Here is a 20,670-nt window from a genome sequence, read left to right as displayed (position 1 = left end):
GCGCGGTCCACTTCACCTCCCTGACGTGATTAAGGACCGGCGGCCTAGAGGGCGCTAGGAATCACGTGACTCGAGAGAGATCTCGCGAGGATTTTTTTTAACCTCTCGCGAGACTTCACCCGCCTCTTCTATACCTCCTTCAGTCCCCGGCTTTAGTCTTCTCCAGTTCACTCCCGGTTGAGATCCGAGTTTCTACCCCGGGTTAACTAGTTGTCGACGCGGACTTTTTTGTTGCTGCTGCTGTTGCTGGCACCGCTGGGCTCATTTGCCCCTTACCCCTTCCCGTCGCCACTCTCCCAACCCCACACAAGGTAACGCGATGAGGGAGAGACAGTGAGGCCTCGCTGGGCCTCGACCTCTCTCTCACGAGTTGAACCGGAGGCCAGAGGCTGAGGCTGCGATGGAGACGCCCGGGCGCCGGCCTCCTCTTCCACGCAGAGTTGAGCCCTGAGCGTCCCTGAACGGAGTTGGGCTAGCCGCGGAAACCCGACGGGTGGGGTTGGGTTGCGGGAGGCATCTTAAGGACGCCTTCGGCCCTTCTTTGCGGAGCCTGTTTGCGGGTGGGGCTCCGGCTCCTGGGTCCTCGGCTCCGTTCTTGTTTTTGGTTTCCTTGGAAGCTGTTGGAATTTCGAGGTCTGAAATGGTCGAGCTAGTTGTGGCGGGCTTTGAGGTGTAGGGTGATTGAAGGGGAGCAGCCTGGCTTGCACAAACCCTTTTGAAGTCCTTCCAGGCTCCGGGCTGTGGTTGGCCGGATTTGTAACACAGACGGGTCTCGGAAACCCTGTACGTTTGCTAATAATGCGAGGAAGAATTCTCTCTGGTCTTATTTTCAAAAGTAGAGCTGGATTTGGTGAAAGGCACGTACTTTAGATTGCGTAAACTGGAGAGTATCTGTGATGTTTCTTTTACTGCGGAAAAATGCATTGGCAGTATTTAAGTGACTGGGTGAAAGGTTTTTGCACTGTGAAGAAGTTTCTAAACACTCGTATTATAGCTTTTGTGGAGAAAGTTATTTGTGTAGTTAATCCAAAGCCATTTATATTTGGCTTTCGAAGTACTTTGTAGCCCTTAAAAATCGGAAGCCTCAACTCAACAGTTTAGTGCCTATTTTATTTTTTCAATTCTGTCAACTGTTTAGTTCCTTCTGTTTTATTTTTTGGTGATGATATAACAGTCCTTTGCCTTGAGCCTAACACAATGTCTCTTCCCTGTTAATAGTTTAAAGAAAATTAGAAATTATTCTCCTTTTTTACCTTATCTCGTTTTCTGTTGCTATATGGAATATATCTTACATGTTTATAATCTTCAGAATACTTGAAGTTTGTGGTTTGGTGCACAGCTTTTCTCTGAACTGCAAGTAAAGGTATTAGTAATAAATTATGCTGCAGTGAATTATAATAAGGAGTTGGGAAAAAATTGGTAAGGGTTAATTCAGGCCGACCAAAAAAAAATTTTTTTTTGTTTTGGTTTTTTAGTTCTGTTTTAATGACTTTACTCTATTTTCACCAGATGTCAGAGGATCTAGCAAAGCAGCTGGCAAGCTACAAAGCTCAACTCCAGCAAGTTGAGGCTGCGCTGTCTGGAAATGGAGAAAATGAAGATTTACTAAAATTAAAGAAAGATTTACAAGTAAGTATGGGGCGGTACTTAATAATTTCATTGCTTGAAAGGAGTATTTCTGTGGCTTATAAGTGGCTTATCGCCTAGAATCTGTGGGTACCCAAAATACCTTTGGAGGGAGTGTTTCTCCCCTTCACACCCCTTGTGTGTACATGTGTGCACGCACAGAGGCATACATGGCTTCTAGGAGAAGGATTGCTTCCTTCGTTTGTGTACCTCAAAACAGTTGAAACATAGTTCTTTGTTGTGTCACCGTTATATGCTCTTACAATTCTTAAAAGTAAGAGTTAATTTTATAAGTCACTATCACTCTAGAGAAAGAGATAACATATAACTTGATAGTGGATAACATTTGTTTTTCAAGACGTGGAAAATGAATTTTACTTCAAAGGATAACTAAAATTAAAGGAGGAAAATATAACCTAATCAGGTTGTATCAAATTCTTTTCAATGCCGCAAGATTTCTTTGAAAATGAAATAGAGCACCCATGCCAGAGATCCTGTGTGTGTGTAAGTGTAACAAAGCTAGCTCTAGTCCCTGTGTTGAAAACTCAGTATAAAAATCCCTAAAGAGATGTTTGTTTTCTGCATAAATGTTACATAATGTTTGAACTTAAGGCTAAGTCTTATATGTAATTGTTGACACTTGTTAGCAACTTGAAATTAAACCGAACCTATGTAAAAAGGCGATCTTAATTTAATGTGTTCTTTTTGTCCTGGAAGAGCAGTAAGTATGAAACCAGCTTTTTAAAACTTGCTCTGGGGTTTCAAGACAAACATAAAGCCATAGAAGTAAATATCTGTTGTTTCTTACAACACTAGGTTGATTAATAAAAACACCATATATAATATTTGTAAATATCTATGGCTTTTCATCTAATTCTGAATCTGATTTTTTGGAGAGTTTTAAAAGATGTTTTGATTAGATGACTTATCTTCACTGATTCAAAACAACTCAGATCATCTTCATGCTGCATATCATTTCTCTCCATTTAATATCATCCTCTTGCCAATTAAAACTATCAATATTTTAGGGATTGTAGAACTGCAAACAAAACAAAACTTATTTGAAATGGGGAAGAGACTCACAATTCTAAAAGAGCTTACCTGGACATAATTTAAATGAGTTGAATATTTTCAGGTTCAATTTCTGGATTTAGGATAGACGTGCATGAGACATGCATGAAGTTGCAATTGTATGTTATTTAAAAAAAAAAACAAAAAACACAGAAACCAAGGCCTCTCATCAGTACGTAGTAGTCAGGCCAGTGAATTTCAGGGAGCCAGTCAGTAAGAAAAAGATGTTTTGGGAGCAGTTTCTCTCATCTCAGGCCAACTTTCTGCTTGCCTTAGAGAGCCTGACCTACCCCCATCTCTCTCTCTCTTGTATTAAAAAGCAACTTAAAAGCAGTCCTTTTTTCTTTGAAGAAAATGAAACATTGTGTCAATGTTGTATACATTGCTTCTTGTATTTAATTGGCAGTAAGAGGGAGGGGTATATGTGGAACTGGTGAAGGGGGGAGTTGGGAGTGAAGACAGCATTATTATGAGTCTTGGTATTTTAGTATTTCTGAAATACATTTCAGAGTCTGGGCAGAATTGTGTTAGGCCATGATCTATAGTGGAAATACTGTAGGAAGGGAGACCATTGTTGTAGGCATTGTAGTAACCAGGTAAATGGCTTACTTAGAGTTCAGTTAATAATGACCTGGAGGTAGTTCTGTAAACTATTCTTTTTTAAATAAACATTTTGAAAAACATTGTCCAATATGGAAATGTTCTATATCTGCTGTACAATATTATAGCTGCTAGGTACATGGGCTATCAAATACTTGGAATAAGACTAGGATAGCTGAAAAACTGAATTTTTAATTTTATTTAAGTAACCATATGCGGCTACCATATCAGATGGCACAGATTTAGAAGCGTATGTTCTCTAACACTTCAGTTAGCAATAACAGAGAGTGTTTTTCCCAACCAACCTTGACCTCAAAATTTTTCCTCTCGTGGAAAAAAGCAACGATTTTGGTTACTAGATATAGGTTTGGTTTTGAACTGAAAACTACTCAAAGATGGAACACATTATTTAATATTAGGTAAAATTCTGAAGAATATTTTGCTCTCTGCTTCTGTCTAGTAATTGTTATCTCCATTGACTATAGCTACAGCTTCTATTTTGTCATAGGTTTTTGTTTTTTAAAAAATCCTTTTCCTTCCTTGCATTCTGAGATATGCCTTGTGCCATTGGTATTTAACTCTACCTTTTGTATTTGCTGAAAAGTCTTCTCAGAGTGATGACTGAGTTTGTAGTCTCCTTTATTTTTTTGTGTTCCTTTTATGGAATATCCTTACTCTGGTTAAGAATTCGCACTTTCATTTATGCAGAATCCTTTTTCTGCATTTTTTTCTAATGACTTTCATTTTGCCAGTAAGGCTTCTATGTTTATCTCTTAACACACTGTTTTTCATATAAAGTTACTCAATAGGCAGCAAATCAATCTTCTGAAATCCTAATTTGTTTTCTTTTTTCACTTTAAAGAAGTGAGTTTAGTAAAATCCAGGCTAGCTAGTTGACTAGCTCCCCAGGCAGTCTGTGATAATCACAAAAATAGTCAATTTATTAGGCTGTTTTGCTGAATAAACTGGTTCTAAAGGAGGCAGGGGTCAAGTCACTTGTCTCATATATTACAGTGGCTCTCTGCATCCCCGAAACGCCTTCCTTCAGTAAGCAGAGTGCTTGAGTGCACCCCCTTTGACCTGCTGATATGTAGATCACAACAACTGATGCTTCCTGGAATTGCCGATTACTGTAACTGCTGCCCATCTGTCAATGAAGGAGCAGTTTCAGAACTCAGACTTGGGGGAGGAAAAGTAATTAATGGTATGTACCTTTAAGAACTCCCTCATACATGAAATCATATTTATAATACTTTGGTCCATATGCACATGTGAATAAAAAAAGACATTTAGAAGGGTCTTCATAATTGTTGGGAGGGGTATGTATAACATGGCAAAGTGAAAAGACAGGTAGAAATAAATGCTTCGGATTTTTTTAAAGTGTCTTTTCAGTGCAGGGCCCTGGAAATTATAACTGCACAGCTTTTCAGGACCCATCTCTTTGGTTAAAATGTATTTTTTTATGAAAACATAGTGGAAAGATGTTTTATTTTAAGAGAAGTAGAGTTCTAAATTTTGAGATCTAAAAACACAGACTTCATGTTTGTGCATTAGTAGTCCAGTGATCCCTAGTTAAATGGAATTATTTAATAATAGGAATTGTATAGGCTTTTGAGTCAGACTTACTGGATTAAATTCCTAGTGCTAAAAGTGGTTAATTAAAAACAAGACTGGATAATTTACTCTCCTTCTTTGTGTAGTACATCATCTATTTATTTGGACATCCCTTGCTTATTTGCAAAGGATTGTCTAATTAAAAGGTATTTGAATGGCTATTTGGCACCTAATAGAACTTCATTAAAGATATTAATCTACTGAATTTTTAACTTAAATCTGGATTTTCTAGTATTTTCATTTGTAAAATTTTTTTATTCATAAAACTGATCTTTCTCCAAGGGCTTTAATAATCTACCCCCCCCCCCCCTTAAGGCTCAAATATAAGTTTTTAAGAACTAGCTGGGAAGATTTAAAATCTTTAGGAGAAAAGTAATATTTCACTTGCTCGGCTATTATTAAACCTCAGTGGGAGCCAGGAGAAACTGAATACGGGGTGTAACTTTGCTAATTTTTCTCCCAAAACATACAGTGTGATGTTTAAGGTATTTTATATGCAACAGCAAAGGATGAGTCTTCATCAGAGTAAAAATATAGCAGATTGGTAGCAGAATCTATCAATTTGTTTTTATTAAGTTTTTTAACCAACTCTACCAAACACCTTTGAATGAATTCAGTAAGTGTAAGCAGAGAAGGCAGTGGCACCCCCCTCCAATACTGTTGCCTAGAAAATCCCATGGACGGAGGAGCCTGGTAGGCTGCAGTCCATGGTGTTGCTAAGAGTCGGACACGACTGAGCGACTTCACTTTCACTTTTTACTTTCATGCATTGGAGAAGGAAATGGCAACCCACTCCAGTGTCCTTGCCTGGAGAATCCCAGGGACGGGGGAGCCCGGTGGGCTGCCGTCTGTGGGGTCGCACAGAGTCGGACACGACTGAGGTGACTTAGCAGCAGCAGTAAGTGTAAGCCTAAGTTAGAAAATGTATTTGTCACACAGAAGGGCTTTGCCTACCTGTGTGTTATATTTATTTTACTTTTTCCTTTTAGTTGGAGCTGTGCTAATGTGTTTAACATTATAGTATTGGGATATTTTAAATCTGACTTGGTAATTTGCTTAACCAGATGGGTTAAGTATTAGAATAAATGAATAGAAAAACTACTGTTTTTTAATATATGCCTATAGTATTTTAGTAGAAATACATATGAGCAGGAACATTTTTATTATTAATAATGCTCCTTCAAGTTTTTTGGGTTTTTTTTTTTTTTTTTGGCAAGGAGAGCATCCCTGTTGGCTAGGCAGTTAATACTACTGCCAAGCAATGCCCTGTAAAAAGTTCATGCGACAGTGATAATGAGATAAAAGGATCTTGAATCTAGTTCAGTGCCTGACTATTTCTCACCTTTAGAGAGATCTGTTTATCTAAAATAGGTGGTTAAAAATAATGTACAGTGTAAATTCAAGTCCACTGTATTTCTGTTAGTATTAGAGGTTAATTAAATTGAAAGGCAACTGCCTAGGTTTAAGTCCCACCACCACTGTATAAAATGTTTTATCTTAGTTTCTACATGGGAATAATCACAGTATCTACATTATAGTATCGTTATGAACTGCAAATATGTGTAGAGTAGTTAATGAGTGCTACATGGTATGAGAGCTGTTATCAAAAACTGAAAGAACTTTCTTGTTGAAAGTAGGTGACAATGTGAACTATAAAGATAACGGTTTTTGTTTTTCCTTTTTAGGAGGTTATTGAACTAACCAAAGACCTTCTATCAACTCAGCCTTCTGAAACTCTGGCAAGTTCAGACAACTTTGCTTCTACTCAGCCCACTCATTCATGGAAAGTGGGAGACAAGTGTATGGCAATCTGGAGTGAAGATGGACAGTAAGTGTAGAAAAAAAACTGTAACTGTAACATGAACTAGTAAAGTACAATGGTAAGGTGATTTTTATTCAGCTTGAACTACTCTATTTTAGTCTTTATATGGCTGATAGACTTACACAACCAGTTTGATTCTTGGGTGGTTACCATTACTATAGTTTAGTTTTTAGCTTTAGAGTAAGTTTTAGGGCAGAAGAATGGCTTGGATGCTAGAGGAAATAGACATGAAATAGAGGAAAGTGAATGGATTTTCTTTATTTTAATACAGTCTATAAGTTCTTTTTTCCTTGGATTGAAAATTGAGTAATGGTTGGCTCTCTTAGACCTCTGTGAAGCACGTATACTGAAATGATTCATATAAGAAGTATGTTTTCTCACAGAAATTGACTAAAACACATTTAGTAGATGTGTCAGAGACTTCCGGGCAATATTTTGATTGGGACTTCCTTCCTTAAAAGTCAATGGCTAATTCTAGCTGCTCTTTTGTATTATCTTTGCCAAAGGTACATTTGATTGTATAAGTTTCATTTTAGACACATTTAATAGTTGAATCACTGCAGTATAAGTCTTATAGGCTGAGTACTAAACCTTTACTCACCTGCTTACAGCCATGATATCTTTACAGGTGTTATGAAGCGGAGATTGAGGAGATAGATGAAGAAAACGGCACCGCTGCAATCACTTTTGCTGGCTATGGCAATGCTGAAGTGACTCCACTGTTGAACCTCAAGCCTGTGGAAGAAGGAAGGAAGGCAAAGGAGGACAGTGGCAACAAACCCATGTCAAAGTAAGTGACTTTGACTTTAGCATTTTAAATGTAATTTTCCCCACTTGGGTGTTTGAGGTTGTCTACAGAATCTGTGCAGGCTAGATTAGGGTATGAAAGTTATAATACTGTTTACAATTATTTTGAAGGTTAGCAGTGTATGGTTAACAATGTCTATTAATACGTATACCTAGGTAAAGTGAAGACATTTTGGAGTTCCTGCTTAGGCATTTAATACATATTTATTAAGAGGATACTATGTATGTCTCACTAAACCAGGTTCTGGGTTCCACCGCAGCAAAGAAGACCAAATTAGGCTTTGTCCTAACTGCGTTTACAATCTAAAGACTAGACACATAGTTAAAGAAGAACTTTAGTGTAGAAGTAATGGAGGGAGCACAACAGATACTTTTAGAGAACAAAGAAAAGGTAATAAGCTGCATTTTTGTCATGAGAGCAAATTTCTTAGAGGAAATGACATGTAAACTGAGATTTGAAAAGGACGGATGTTGGCCAGTTAATGAACTCTTAAAGTATGATCTTGAGCAAGCTGCTTGCTTTCTGATTCCTCATCTGTAAAACAGGAATAGTAGTATCTCCGTCATGGGGTTATAAGGATTCATTGATAAAGCTTGAGTAAAACATGTGGCACAGTTCTTGACACATCGGCTTCCCTGGTGGTTCAGTGATAAAGACCTGTCTGCCAATGCAGGAGATGTGGGTTCGATCCCTGGGTCAGGAAGATCCCCTGGAGAAGGAAATGGCCACCCACTCCAGTATTCTTGCCTGGGAAATTCCATGGACAAAGGAGCCTGGCGGGCTGTAGTTCATGGGGTTGCAAAGAGTCAGACATGACTTAACAAGTAAGTTAAGTTAAACAAGAAGTAACATTTACATTTAAAACCAAAAAATGGGTGGCGGTGGACATAGAAGTAATAGAAAGAAATCCTTTGGTTGAAAACTTGGGGCTTGAGGGTGGGTGGCTTAACAAGAGAAAGGGTTAGAAAGGTAGAGGCCAAATCATAAAGAGCTAGAAAGCCACTGATGCATTTCAAGTGGAGAGGATTTGATATGTTCATATTTCAACTTTTGAGTGATTAGTGAGTGGCAGCAGAGAGAAGGCAGCTACTGCTATCATCCAGGTATAAGATGTTGGTGACCTGAACCCAGGGAGTAACAGTAAGGATGTATGGTTTGAGAGTTATTTAGGAGATGGAATTAACAGTTTTCATTTAACTTCTGTGTATTTGTCACAGTTTGCTGTCTTTTGGATTTGTCTAGGTGTTTTGAGAACTTAATTTGCTACATAAATATATTTGAGTTTGGGAAAATAAGTCATCCATTAACAGTAACCTTTGATTTAAGCATCCCAATAAGAAAAATAGATTGTAGAACAACATGATATTTCTATTTTTAGTCTATGACGTTGTGTCAAAAACCATACTTCATGGAAGTGATTCTATGATACAGAGAAGTCTGGATCATATTACCTCATTTTGAAGACCTCTATAGTCATTCCTTTGGTGATAAGTCACTGTTAACTTAGCAGGAATTACTGAGAGAACTTTAGGCTCTGATTGGAAAACGCTAGTTGTTGTTATAAGAATTGCTTGCTATGATTTCCCTTTGTGCTGCTGAGCTCTTCCAATCTAGATGAAATAGTTTTATCTGCATTGAATTTTTGCATTTTCCAAATGCAGCATATCATACTTGCTAACTCCCCATTTAAAAATTGATAAAGGTTTAGTTAGCTTTTCATGTTGAAACTCAATTTCTTGAAACAAAACTTGTAAAAGCTATATAAATGACAAATTAAAATTCAGTTGAAATATTGGATTTAAAAGGGTAATAGATCACTACAGTTGTGTTTAAAAGCTTCCACGGATACTGTATATTTCAAATAACATTTATTTATTACTAGTCCTGAGTGATTGGCATTGATGTTAGTGCTTTTATTTGTGGAGGGAAAAGTGTGTAAGCTTATTAGATTTTGGGGTTTCTTTGGCGGGAGAGTGGTTGCACTGAAGTCATCTTTTAGTTGAAGTCATTTTGAGTTGACATTTACCTGTTCTGTCCACACAGAAAAGAAATGATTGCCCAGCAGCGTGAATATAAAAAGAAGAAAGCTTTGAAAAAAGCACAGAGAATAAAAGAACTTGAACAAGAAAGAGAGGACCAGAAGGTGAAATGGCAACAGTTCAACAACAGAGCCTATTCTAAAAACAAAAAAGGCCAGGTTAGTAAATCCTTTCATCACACATACTTTGTAAATTTGCAGAGCGCGGCTGTCATTAAAATAACTTTAAAATGAAAAAGGAGGTTCAATGAGATAAAAAAAAATAAACTGGATCTTGACCTTAGAATCCTCTTTAATCTTCTTTTTGACTTAATATAAAATATCCCCATTAGCCAGTGTCTCTGCAGTGGAAGCACTGTGAATGAGGTTATATTAGGAATTACAAAAGATCTAGGTTATTTTCTTTTATAAGCTAAAATTTGAAAAGCTATTTGTTTATAGAGTGTATTGAACCTTCCTTATGTTGGGTAACACTGGAGGATTTTTTGAGCACTCAAGTTTTCTTGATGTACATTTCCTTAAAGGTGTATTTTGAAATTTTATTTTTTTCCAAAACCAATCAAGAACTCTTCTTGTTTTGTTTCCTCTAGGTAAAGAGGAGTATTTTTGCTTCACCTGAGAGCGTCACTGGCAAAGTTGGAGTGGGAACTTGTGGAATCGCTGATAAACCTATGACACAGTATCAGGATACCTCCAAATACAATGTTCGGCATTTGATGCCACAATAGTCAGAAAAACTGTTGGATTTCATCTCTGCAGGGCTTTACATTTACCTTTTTATCCTTATATTTTTCTAAAGGTAAATTATTTGTTAGATGAGTAAGGAAGATACCATTGTCGTCATTGTTTGACTTCAATAGAATGAAACTTGAAATTGCATTTAATAACTGCTACTCATTTAAACTTTTTTTTCATTACTACTACCAGTTTCCTCAAAGTTTATTGGATAAAGCAACTTTTCTAGATAAATGCTGCATAAATACAGCACTTAAATGAATTATTCATCTTCCTAGTATCAGGTACCCACTTAATGGATCGTAAATACTTTTTGTAAAGTTCTAACTGGGAATTTTCAGATGCTTTGAACGTGCCACATATTCTAGTAATTCCCTGGAACATCAAGGCAAAATACCAATGTGCTAAAAAGAATTTCTCTTCATTGTTTTTCTTATCTTCAGCTTAAATTTAGCTGTTGCCCAAATTAACCTAAAACTAGGTTAATTGGTAAATGGCAAAGTTTTCTTTTTTGAGGTTTTTCTCAATAACTTGCTTCCTAAGCCTATTAGGCCATCTCTAAAATTGATCCAGCTCTTTATTCTTTTCATTGGATTTTAGTTTTATGTAAGAAACCATGTTTAGGACCAGCTACCTTTTCTAATGTTTTTCTTTTTTTTTTTTGTACGTTTGCTTTCCTCCTGTGTTGATTTTCACTTAACGGTAGTGGTGACATTTTTTGGATGTGTAATGTTTATATGAGAAAACAAAAAGCTGATGTATAGCCCTGTATACAATGTAGATACTATTTTTGTAAAAAAAACAAGGCTAAATTAATGAACAAGAGTACTGAATGTTTCATCATTAAAAATTTACTGTATTTCTTGTGCATTAATCTGACCATAATTTCCCTGTATATTATGTTCATGTAGCTGAGTTTATAATTTTTGTTAACTAGATCAAGTTGTCAGCATTTGTTGGTAAGTGAACTTCACAATTACCCTGAGTTGAGTTTAAGCCAAATATATGCATAGAAAAGGATCTTCCTATTAGTGGAAGAAGATGATTTTTAAGATGTGTGTTAATTTCAGTTTTTGTATGTTTAACTTTTATTAAATAAAGTGTTTTTAAAATCTCCAGGGTGTGTTAACCGATAGGTAAAGTCTTAGATGCCAGCATTGATACAGTGATAAAGCATACATCATTTCCACAGAAAAGAATATTGAGTAAGTAAGAAAGGTTTCGGTAAATCTTTATGTACTCCTTATATTGGACATAAGAAATTGGATCCTAAAGGACAAACTAGTTTTGTTTTTATTTTAAGGGCTGTGTTTAATAGAGATGTTTGTAAATTTTTGGTAGAAGGGGAAAATAAAATTTTTTATTTCATGAGTTTTAATTTTTTTGGTAAACCTGTGCCTCCTTTGGCCCTATGGGCCTTCCTTTTACAAACAGGCATATGGCATGAAATCAAGAGCTTTTGTGTCAAAGATGTAGATGTGACTCTTTGAGAAATCCTGTTTTCAGGATGATGATCAAATCTCTGGACTAAACTTAAAAATTAGGAATCCTGGGGAGACCTGTCTCATAGTGTGAAGCTGAAGTTGAGAAATGCTTAGTGAGAAGCATGGTACCAGTAGTATTTTACAAATGCAGGTGGTTAACCTCTCGGTGTTCTAAAATCAAATATGATGCTTGGTCTTATGAAGGTTTGTTGTAGTTTCCCTGCTTGTCAAGAAAGGGGACTTGAAGTTCTGAAACTGAAGGACTGAACCATACTTAATGGCCCCCATGTGGCTATGGTTGCATGTGTCTTCTCAGAACTTTGCATTTGACTTTGTTATTGACTGTTTCAAGGAAAGGACAGTCCTAACACCTGCCAAAAAAACAATTTTAAATTTTAGTTGCGGCAATTTTCTGAGCCCACAGAAGATGGGCTATTATGAAGACTTAGGCATCAAACCAAAATGAAATATATCCGTTTAATGTAACAACTCATTTTTTTAAATGCTTGTTTTTTTCATAGTGATAGGTGTGCATATGTGTGTGGCTTCCCATTGCAGTGCAGTTTTAATGCTGTGTCTGCCTTTAAAATAGCAAGGGAAAACCATTAAGTGACAAAGGAAATTCAGTTTTTAAGTTGTGTGATGTCTGTAGGTTGTGATTATATAAGGTGAAAAATACCACTTACAAATTAAGTCAAGTATTTTTAAAGCTTTGATTTGAATTTTTACTTCAACTTGGTATTAACTGAAATATAAAAGAAGGAAGAAAATTATTAAAACCAATAAGGTTTTGTATTTGTTAAAATATTTAGAGTTCAATAAACATGCACTGGATTGTATTAAGTATTTGTATTATACTATGAAACCACCAAGTAGTATAAATGATAATTTACAAATTCAGTAGTAAATGTAAACATTCTTTATATTTAGGATTTTTGAGTTGCAAGTTAGACTGAATTTTTACTGCAGTGGAGAGGAAGAGCATAGCAGGTAAAATAACAGGTAATACCATAGTTTAAACAAAACCAAAGTTACTGAATCACCTTATACTGTGATCTTTTTTTTAAAGCATATCTGTATAAATGTACTCTTAAGAAACATCTCAAGAGGTTCAGAAACCAATATTGACTTTCTATGAAATTGTTTTGGCCTTGCCAGAGTAAGTACTTAAAAAAAAAAACCACAGAGATGAAGGTGTTGGATTTCTGTGAGGGTCTTCACTTACCTTTCAGCTTATGTATATATTAAGTTGGTGCAAATGTAATTGCAGTTTCACATCGTGAATTTTAAGTCATAACTAGGCTCAAACACATTTATTAATCAAAATAGAAACCATTACAATGAACACATTTTTGCCAATGAGAAATAAGTTTATTCTTGGCATAAAAATCTATGCCTTGGGATTCAGTGAATTCTTGGAAAGCATTTTCTGCCTCCTGCTGGTCGTGGAAGCATTTTCCCTGCAAAAAAAAAAATCGTCAAGATTCTCAAAGTGGTATCTGATTGGCGAGAGATCAGGTGATTAAGGAGGATGAGGCAAAACTTCATAGCCCAATTCATTCAACTTTTAAAGCAGTTGTGCGACTTGCAGTTAGGCCCTCTAGTGGAGAAGAGTTAGGCCCTTGCTGTTGACCAGTGCTGGCTGTGGGAGTTGCAGTTTTTGGTGCATCGCATCAATTTGCTGAGCATACTTCTCAATGTAAGTTTCGCCAGGATTCAGAAAGCTGTAGTGGATCAGACCAGCAGCAGGCCACCAGTGACCATGACCTTTTTTGGGTGCAAGTTTGGCCCTGGGAACTGCTTTGGAGGTTCTCAGTCCAACCACTAAGCTGGTTATCACATAAAGTCCACTTTTCATCATGTCACAGTCTTGAGAAATGGTTCATTGTTGCGTAGAATAAGAGAAGACAATACTTCAAAACAATATTTTTGATTTTGTGGGCAGTGCACGAGGCACCCATTTACCGAGCTTTCTCACCTTTCCAATTTGCTTCAAATGCTGAACGACCATAGGATGGTCAACGTGGAGTTCCTTGGCAATTTCTCACGTAGTTGTAAGAGGATCAGTTTCAACGATGGCTCTCTGTTGGTCGTTGTAAACTTCTGATGGCTGGCCACTGCGCTCCTCATCTTCAAGGCTCTCTCCTTTGCAAAACTTCTTAAACCACCATGTGCTGTACATTCATTAGGAGTTTCTGGGCCAAATGTGCTGTTGTGAGTTGTCTCTGCTGCTTTACAACCCATTTTAAACTCAAATAAGAAAATCACTCAAATTGCTTTTTGTCTTAATATTATTTCCATAGTCTAAAATATAAACAGCAAGTAACAAGCCACTAGCAAAAAAAAAAAACAAAAGCATGAAATGCACATTAAAATGATTAAGAATGTATTCCAATGTCAAACAAAAAAGGTCAACAAAACAGAATTGCAATTATTTCTGGACCAAGCTAAGTTTCTTTGTTTGTGTGTGCCTTGAGCAGGGAAAAGCAGATCTGAGAATAAGCTGAACTTATATTAAAAATATCAAATTCTGGATACTTAAGTCATCTTTCAGTCGCTAGGGGGAAAAAAAAAAAACTGGCAGTTTACTTCCACCAAGCACTTGACCAGTTCATTTTTATAGGATGAGTAGACTTGTTACTGGACTTGTTACTTGTTACAGACTTGTTACTTGTTACAATTATTACAATTGTAATTTGTTTCCCCAGTTAAACAGCACAGCTAAAGAAGCCATGGTTATGTTCATTAGAAGAAAAGGGTTTTTTTGTTTTTTAATGTTTGAAGAGCTGTCAGTTTGAGGCCCCAAAATCATGATTATTATTTTGCTGGCTCATGACTTTCATTTTTTTGGTGGAACTGATGTGCATTTTTTCCCCCTTTTAAGCCCTGTAACTCACTTTAGCAAGATGCAGTGAATTTCTGACCACAGAAACAATTCAGGCTTGGAGGAAACACTTGACTCAGGAGCAAACACTTGACTTTGGAAAACTGTTGTGTTGAAGTCTGAGATCTGCAGCTAGGCTAGTCTTTAATAGATGGTAATTGTCCAGTTGTTCATTGCCCAGAAGTATGCGGGAAGGAGGAGTAGTATCCATTTGGTTCTTTTGCCCAGAGTTTTTCCCTCCAAAAGTACCATCAAGTTTAGTTGACCTCTCAGAGTGAGTGTGATGAAGCTGCTAACTTAGAAACAGTTGACTTCTTAAATTTGTATTATATACATTTTAGAGGTATTTTATGGCTTTTATGTTTTTACAGTGCTATTCTGTGCCCTGGTATGAAAATCTAGAATATCCCAATTACTGTCCTACTGGTAAAGATTTTTAAAAGCATTTCTTCATAGCTAAGAGCTTGGGAAAATAGAAAAGTCCAAACTTATAGAAAGTTGGCAGAACTTTAAAAGAGCTTCATTTTCATTTTAAGTCATTTCCCCTAATAATTGATTACTGTATGAAAAGGTAAAGGGCTTCCCAGGTGGCACTAGTGGTAAAGAATCTGCCTGCCAGTGCAGGAGACGAAAGACACTCTGGTTCAACCCCCTGGGTCAGAGTGTCTGGAGAAGGACATGGCAACCTGCTCCAGCATTCTTGCCTGGAAAATTCCATGGGCAGAAGAGCCTGGAGGGCTACAGTCCATGAGGCTGCAAACAGTCGGACACAACTGGGTTACTGAGCACAAAGGTAAAACAAAGAAAGAACTGAAGCTGCCAACCAGTACTGTTTTGAACTACACTTGTTATTTAAAAGAATCAGATGTATTCCATAAGAAAACTAGTTTCCTGTTAGATCTAGTACATAGGCAAATAAGATGCTTTTTCATGGTGAGGCCAGCACTAAAATATTAACTGGGGCATTCAATTTATTATGCAGCAGTTACTATCAGTGTATAACATGCTCAAACTCAGGTCCTTTTCTTTTTTTAGGAAGACCAGGTAATCACTAAAACCAATGATACATGACTCTTATAAAGCCTTTATTTAAAAATTTCTATCGGATGTCAAAATTTACGTCTTACAATGTATAACCTGCCACAGAATTTTGTGAAAATGAACCATTTTATTAATAAGTCTTTTTTGGGAAGACCCAAAGTCAGAATAACTAAAGTTAAAGATGAAGAGATTAGACGGTTGCATTCATCAGAGAAAGTACAGGAGTTTATACCTCTTAATCTAGGTGCTACAAGCCCCTAGATTGTGGGGGTGGGGTTGAATTACCTATGTCAATTTAAATCCTTAACAGTCTTTCAGAATAGAGGTAGTATTTTTAACAACTTTTTCAGAAGGAGACAGTCTCCATGAAGAAATTCAGTAACTTGCCCAGCATCCTTAGCAAATGTTAAAACTGCTATTTAAATGTAGCCAAAACCCTTGTTTTATTATGCAGTTTTTGGAAGGGGCTATGGAATATTTTGAGGTGGAAGGATAATAGAAGAAAAAGGACTAAGTGGAAGAAAACAAACCCTTGAAAAAACCTTTACCAAGAGGGTAAACAGTTGGTAAACCTTTACCTAGAGGGTAAACAGTTCTCAAGAGAAATGACCCAGGAAACCATCGGTGTGGCCTTAGGTTTAGAAGCTTTGCCTCAGTAATTTTCATTGTCTTTTAAAATCCCTTCATAGTACTAAAAGCTGTTGTTGCTTCCCAGGTGGCACTAGTGGTAAAGAATCCACCTGAAAATGTGGGAGACCAAGAGAAACGGGTTCAATCCCTGGGTCAGGAAGATCCCCTGGAGGAGGAAATGGCAACTCACTCCAGTATTCCTGCCTGGGAAATCCCATGGACAGAGGAGCCTGGCGGGCTACAGTCCTTTGAGTCTCAAAGAGTCAGCCGTGACTGAGTAACAGCACACATATAGCACGCAGATCTTTTATACAGGGGGCCGTGTTAACTCAGGTTAGCATTAAATGGGACCCTCCAGACTGGTTTTCAATTTGAATAATAGGACATAGCCAAAGGGATTCCCTAAAAAGTTATTTGGAGAACAGATAATGATAAATGGCTCTGTGTCCTGCCTGAAGAAGTTAAGATTATTTGGTACATTAAACCATCTGCAGTTAGTTTACATGGAATTATCAGTCAAGAAGGCACCTGTTGTAAAACTATAGAATAGGAAATGGCAGTGATTTCAAACTGTCATTAATTCCGACCATTGAAGTAGTATCAACATGGACACTGAGAGTTGCCTCTCAAGGCGTGGATGTTCACTTGTATTTTTTCCTTCGTAGAGAAGGGTGGTACAAAAAGCACTCGGGTATTCTTCATTCACAATTTTTATTTCTTGCAGTTAACTTTTTGTATCTTCAAAGTCAGTTTGTCTTTTAAAAAATTAATACTTACTCATCATACAATCCATTCCCTTCCCCCAAGGAAAACAAATTCAGGGAAGGAGTAATTTAGGGGGCAGTTGAAATAGGTCCTGTAGGTTTGTGACAAAGGCTTCCCAGCCCACCATCCTGTTCATATACAGCAAAATGGCAGCGCCTCAAGTTCACCTAAGTGAAGCCCTAAATTCCAGCCCTAGGCAAGTGATTCAAGTGAATGCCATGGGAATAACAAAACAGAAACACTGTCACTGGCTTCCATTTACTTTCCATGGTAGTTAGCAGAGTCTTCAAACTGTCTCCCTTGGGAAAGTCAAAAGTAAGCATATAGAGGAATATTTTGACTTGGCCAGGAGTAATTATAAATGAAACCAAAAATTTACCTGGGCCACAGAAACAAATTTCGTTTACCATATTTTGCATTAAGTCCCCAGCACCTGAAGTAGCAAGTTCTAATAATGGGCTTCTAAAGGCATGCAGTTTTTCACACATCTACTTCAAAGAATTTCTTTCACTCAAACATACCACAATCAAGGATAAAATATTTCTGGAGGCACAGGAAGAGCACAAGAACAAATAAGTTTATGATGAGGCCTTGTGTATGACCAAGATGGTTCACTTCATATATAGAAGCAGTGAGAGCTGTTAAAAGTGCTACTTACAAAGGATAGTTTAACATTATACACACAACTCAACTGCACTGCTAAATATGGTTGTCTTTATTTTCTTTTTCCTTGCCCAGCCCTATCTAAACAAAATAAAACTACAGGACTGAAATTAACCCATTAAAATCAGCAATAAGTTATGAAAATCATAAAGCTTTTTTTTTCCTTTTTTAAGTAATTAAGGGTAGTTAAATTATTTAAAGTATACGAAGTCCAAAGAGTCAGGGTAAGGTCTCCAAGGCTTCCCAGGGTAAGGGGGAGGGCTGGAGAGAACCTTGGAGCTTGAAAGACAAAGGGAACACATGACATCAAAGTGCAGGCTAGAAATTTCACTTAAAATAACGTTTCTGAAAATATTGACAAGAGCAACAATAGCACCTGCACAATGGGGCTGTGAGAAGGAGAGAGACTGCCTGTAGGAAAACGGAAGCAAATCTTTACATTAAAAGGAGACAAGTGCCAAACTTAACTATGTTAACTATGATAGTGTGTCTACTATAGATATCAGATGGTTAAGAGATGATAAAAAGTTATGATTCTAAAAGAAAACAAAACAGCACTGACCTTTTTTCTACTTAGCCCAGACCTCATTCATTTTGTGCACTATAAAGAGTGAGGTGTGAGGTGTTTTATCATTATCAAATGCTGCATCAAAATAGATGATTTTTTCCCATGTGTTTTACACTATAAAAGACGTCTATGTTTTTTATGGACAAGCTTTAAAAAGATGTCATTTTGGTTTTCAACACATACAAACAGTTATCAAAATCTGAAATAAAAATGCTGCCGTGGCTCAGACCTTGGCCTGCTAATCTGCGTGTACAACTCTTCTGGCCCACGCAGACACAGAGGCACGTGAAGCTTTTTCCTTCTGGCCCCTCAATCCGAAATCAGGCCCTGCGTGGTAGAGGCTGTCACGCACAGGGACTGCCCCATGTGCCCAACGGCCTAAGGGCGGCTGACTGTAGAGCTGGCGATTGGGTGCCCTAGTGCTAACAATGCAGGATAAGGTTAGCTTGCTTAGCATGGAATCCAACAGAAAGCTGAGCTGCATGATGATCCCTTTCAAAAGGCTTCATGGGAGTCTCTCCTTTTGCAGAGCATGAAATGAGGTTTTTTTTTTTTTTTTTTCCTTTTTATAAAGATCATCCACAGGCTTCATGATAAGCTGTCCTAGGCTGTTTTAATAGCTTTTTAGCTATCCAAGATTAATGCCTGATTATCTTGTCATTACTATAGGTTTGATTCTTGTTTGTTTTTAGGAACAAAGAGCTCGGGAAGGGTTCATAATCCCATCCTTAAATGTGTCTACTCAATCAATGTGATAGGAGCAAACTAAAAACTAGAAAAAGAGGATGTAATCTCCAGTGTCCTCTTTCAAATCAACTAAATCAAATTGAGAAAATTTCACACACATTTTCTGCTGCCATTAGAAACTGTGATTTTCAAATATGAATATTATGAATATTTGTTCTGCTGGGGAGGCTCTGCCCCACTTTTTGCTAAGTATTTGCTTAAATAGAGGTCTCTCGACCCTTTTGTTCAAGTATAGTTTTGCTTAGCTTTAAAGAGGAGACTGCATCATGAACCCAATTTAAGAGATTGTTTGGATTGAATTGGCCCAGTGAGTATTTTGCCCTGCACTGTCATGTCATGCTGGGTTCTAGGAAGTGAACGGAAGTTTGACACTGGCACTGGAGTAACCCTCATCACTCCCAACACTCTGCAGGCTGCTGTGGTCATCAATGTCACTGATGCTGGTGGTACTGATATTGTCCACTTCTCCATGGGAGAACTCTGTGCTTTCAACATCCACTTCAATCTCCTCTGCCAAAGGGAAAAAAGGAGGAACGTTAGTAATCCAGTATATGTGCACTGGCAAGAACGAACAGGGTATGAGGAAAAGTAATTACTTTTGTAGTACAGAGGAATTACTATACAAACTGTTATCAGCGATCTCTTTAAGAATAGAAGGAACCAAAGATGAGAAATGGATATATTTGCAAAGAAATGTCTGGTATACAGTGGTAGTCTCAATTTATGTAGCAAGTTTACTAAAGCTTTTTACACCAGTCTGTCTAGACCGTCCACCAAAAGCACTTGACCTATTTGGGAATTAGTGTTTCATATTAAAAGATCCCAATTCTGAGTGGTTTAACAACATCTGTTTTGCCTTAAACTAGAAAGTAATTCTCAGTGAATGTTTAAACAGAACTCCCTTCATGGGGGTTGGTGGGGAGGGGGAACATAACATAATATAGATGAACTAGATAGAATATGTATCCATCCAGGCCTTTGGTGGTATATAGTTCTATAGACTTCCAGGATCCATCATAAAGATCTCTGACTATTCAGTAACCAAAATAAACAATCATTATAAAGTGCAAAGAGAACACAGATTTGTCTTCAAATTAATTTTCTTTCATCAAATATAGCTTGAAATGAGGGCATGAGGCTTAAGAGTCTCTGGATTATAGTCAGATCTATAGTAAAGATTATAGTAAAGGCATTTTAAATATTGGTGGTATTTAACTTTACTTCAAAAACAAAACATGATAAAATCTAAATACATGTGTGACCCAGCTATCTATACATACTGTATTTTAACTGTTAAATACTACATATGCAATCAGCAACAATACATAAAAAGCAATATTTTTTTTTAACTGAGCTGAAAGACTATTTTCTCCCTTCAATTCTCTTAAATTCAAAAGCCTGATGTTTCATATTGGCATTGATTTTAACAGTTCACACTGATCACAGTTGCTTTAGAAAAGTGGATTCTAGCTGAGCACAAGAAGACAGAGCAAGTCATTTTGAAGAATATAATTTTCAAGACGGCATATTGCTTCAGAAAGTTTTAGCAATCTTTTTAAAATGCACTCAGTTAT

The 20,670-nt window shown here is 37.1% G+C and overlaps 2 protein-coding genes across 5 annotated transcripts in view; one reads left to right on the top strand and one right to left on the bottom strand.

The window, feature by feature from the left end:
- Window positions 1-131: 131 nt before the first annotated feature.
- SMNDC1 (survival motor neuron domain containing 1) lies at window positions 132-11,692 on the top strand. Its single transcript, XM_065923302.1, has 6 exons — window positions 132-311; window positions 1,510-1,629; window positions 6,597-6,739; window positions 7,362-7,523; window positions 9,585-9,738; window positions 10,170-11,692. The coding sequence occupies exons 2-6, from the start codon at window positions 1,510-1,512 to the stop codon at window positions 10,305-10,307; spliced, it is 717 nt and encodes a 238-aa protein (XP_065779374.1). The 5' UTR covers window positions 132-311; the 3' UTR covers window positions 10,308-11,692.
- A 716-nt stretch (window positions 11,693-12,408) lies between these two features.
- MXI1 (MAX interactor 1, dimerization protein) overlaps window positions 12,409-20,670 on the bottom strand; it is a 96,207-nt gene continuing 87,945 nt past the window's right edge. For 2 of the 4 annotated variants that reach the window (XM_065923299.1, XM_065923300.1), the window contains exon 6: window positions 12,409-19,606. In XM_065923299.1, coding sequence (XP_065779371.1) covers window positions 19,443-19,606 — 164 coding nt within the window. In that variant the 3' untranslated portion in view covers window positions 12,409-19,442. The remainder of the gene's footprint in view (window positions 19,607-20,670) is intronic. The other 2 variants (XR_010661558.1, XR_010661559.1) reach the window with 2 other exon arrangements.

The sequence above is a fragment of the Muntiacus reevesi genome, chromosome 2, assembly GCF_963930625.1.
Source record: "Muntiacus reevesi chromosome 2, mMunRee1.1, whole genome shotgun sequence".
Lineage (NCBI taxonomy): Eukaryota > Metazoa > Chordata > Mammalia > Artiodactyla > Cervidae > Muntiacus > Muntiacus reevesi.
The sequence above is the reverse complement of the archived record's forward strand: the minus strand, read 5'-3'. Positions and strand labels throughout refer to the sequence as shown.

Bases quoted from the DNA above. Each gene is read 5' to 3' on its own strand.
- SMNDC1 (XM_065923302.1), top strand. From the start codon at position 1,510: ATGTCAGAGGATCTAGCAAAGCAGCTGGCAAGCTACAAAGCTCAACTC. The intron at 1,630-6,596 runs GTAAGTATGGGG...TTTCCTTTTTAG, and splicing joins AATTAAAGAAAGATTTACAA to GAGGTTATTGAACTAACCAA. The intron at 7,524-9,584 runs GTAAGTGACTTT...CTGTCCACACAG, and splicing joins GGCAACAAACCCATGTCAAA to AAAAGAAATGATTGCCCAGC.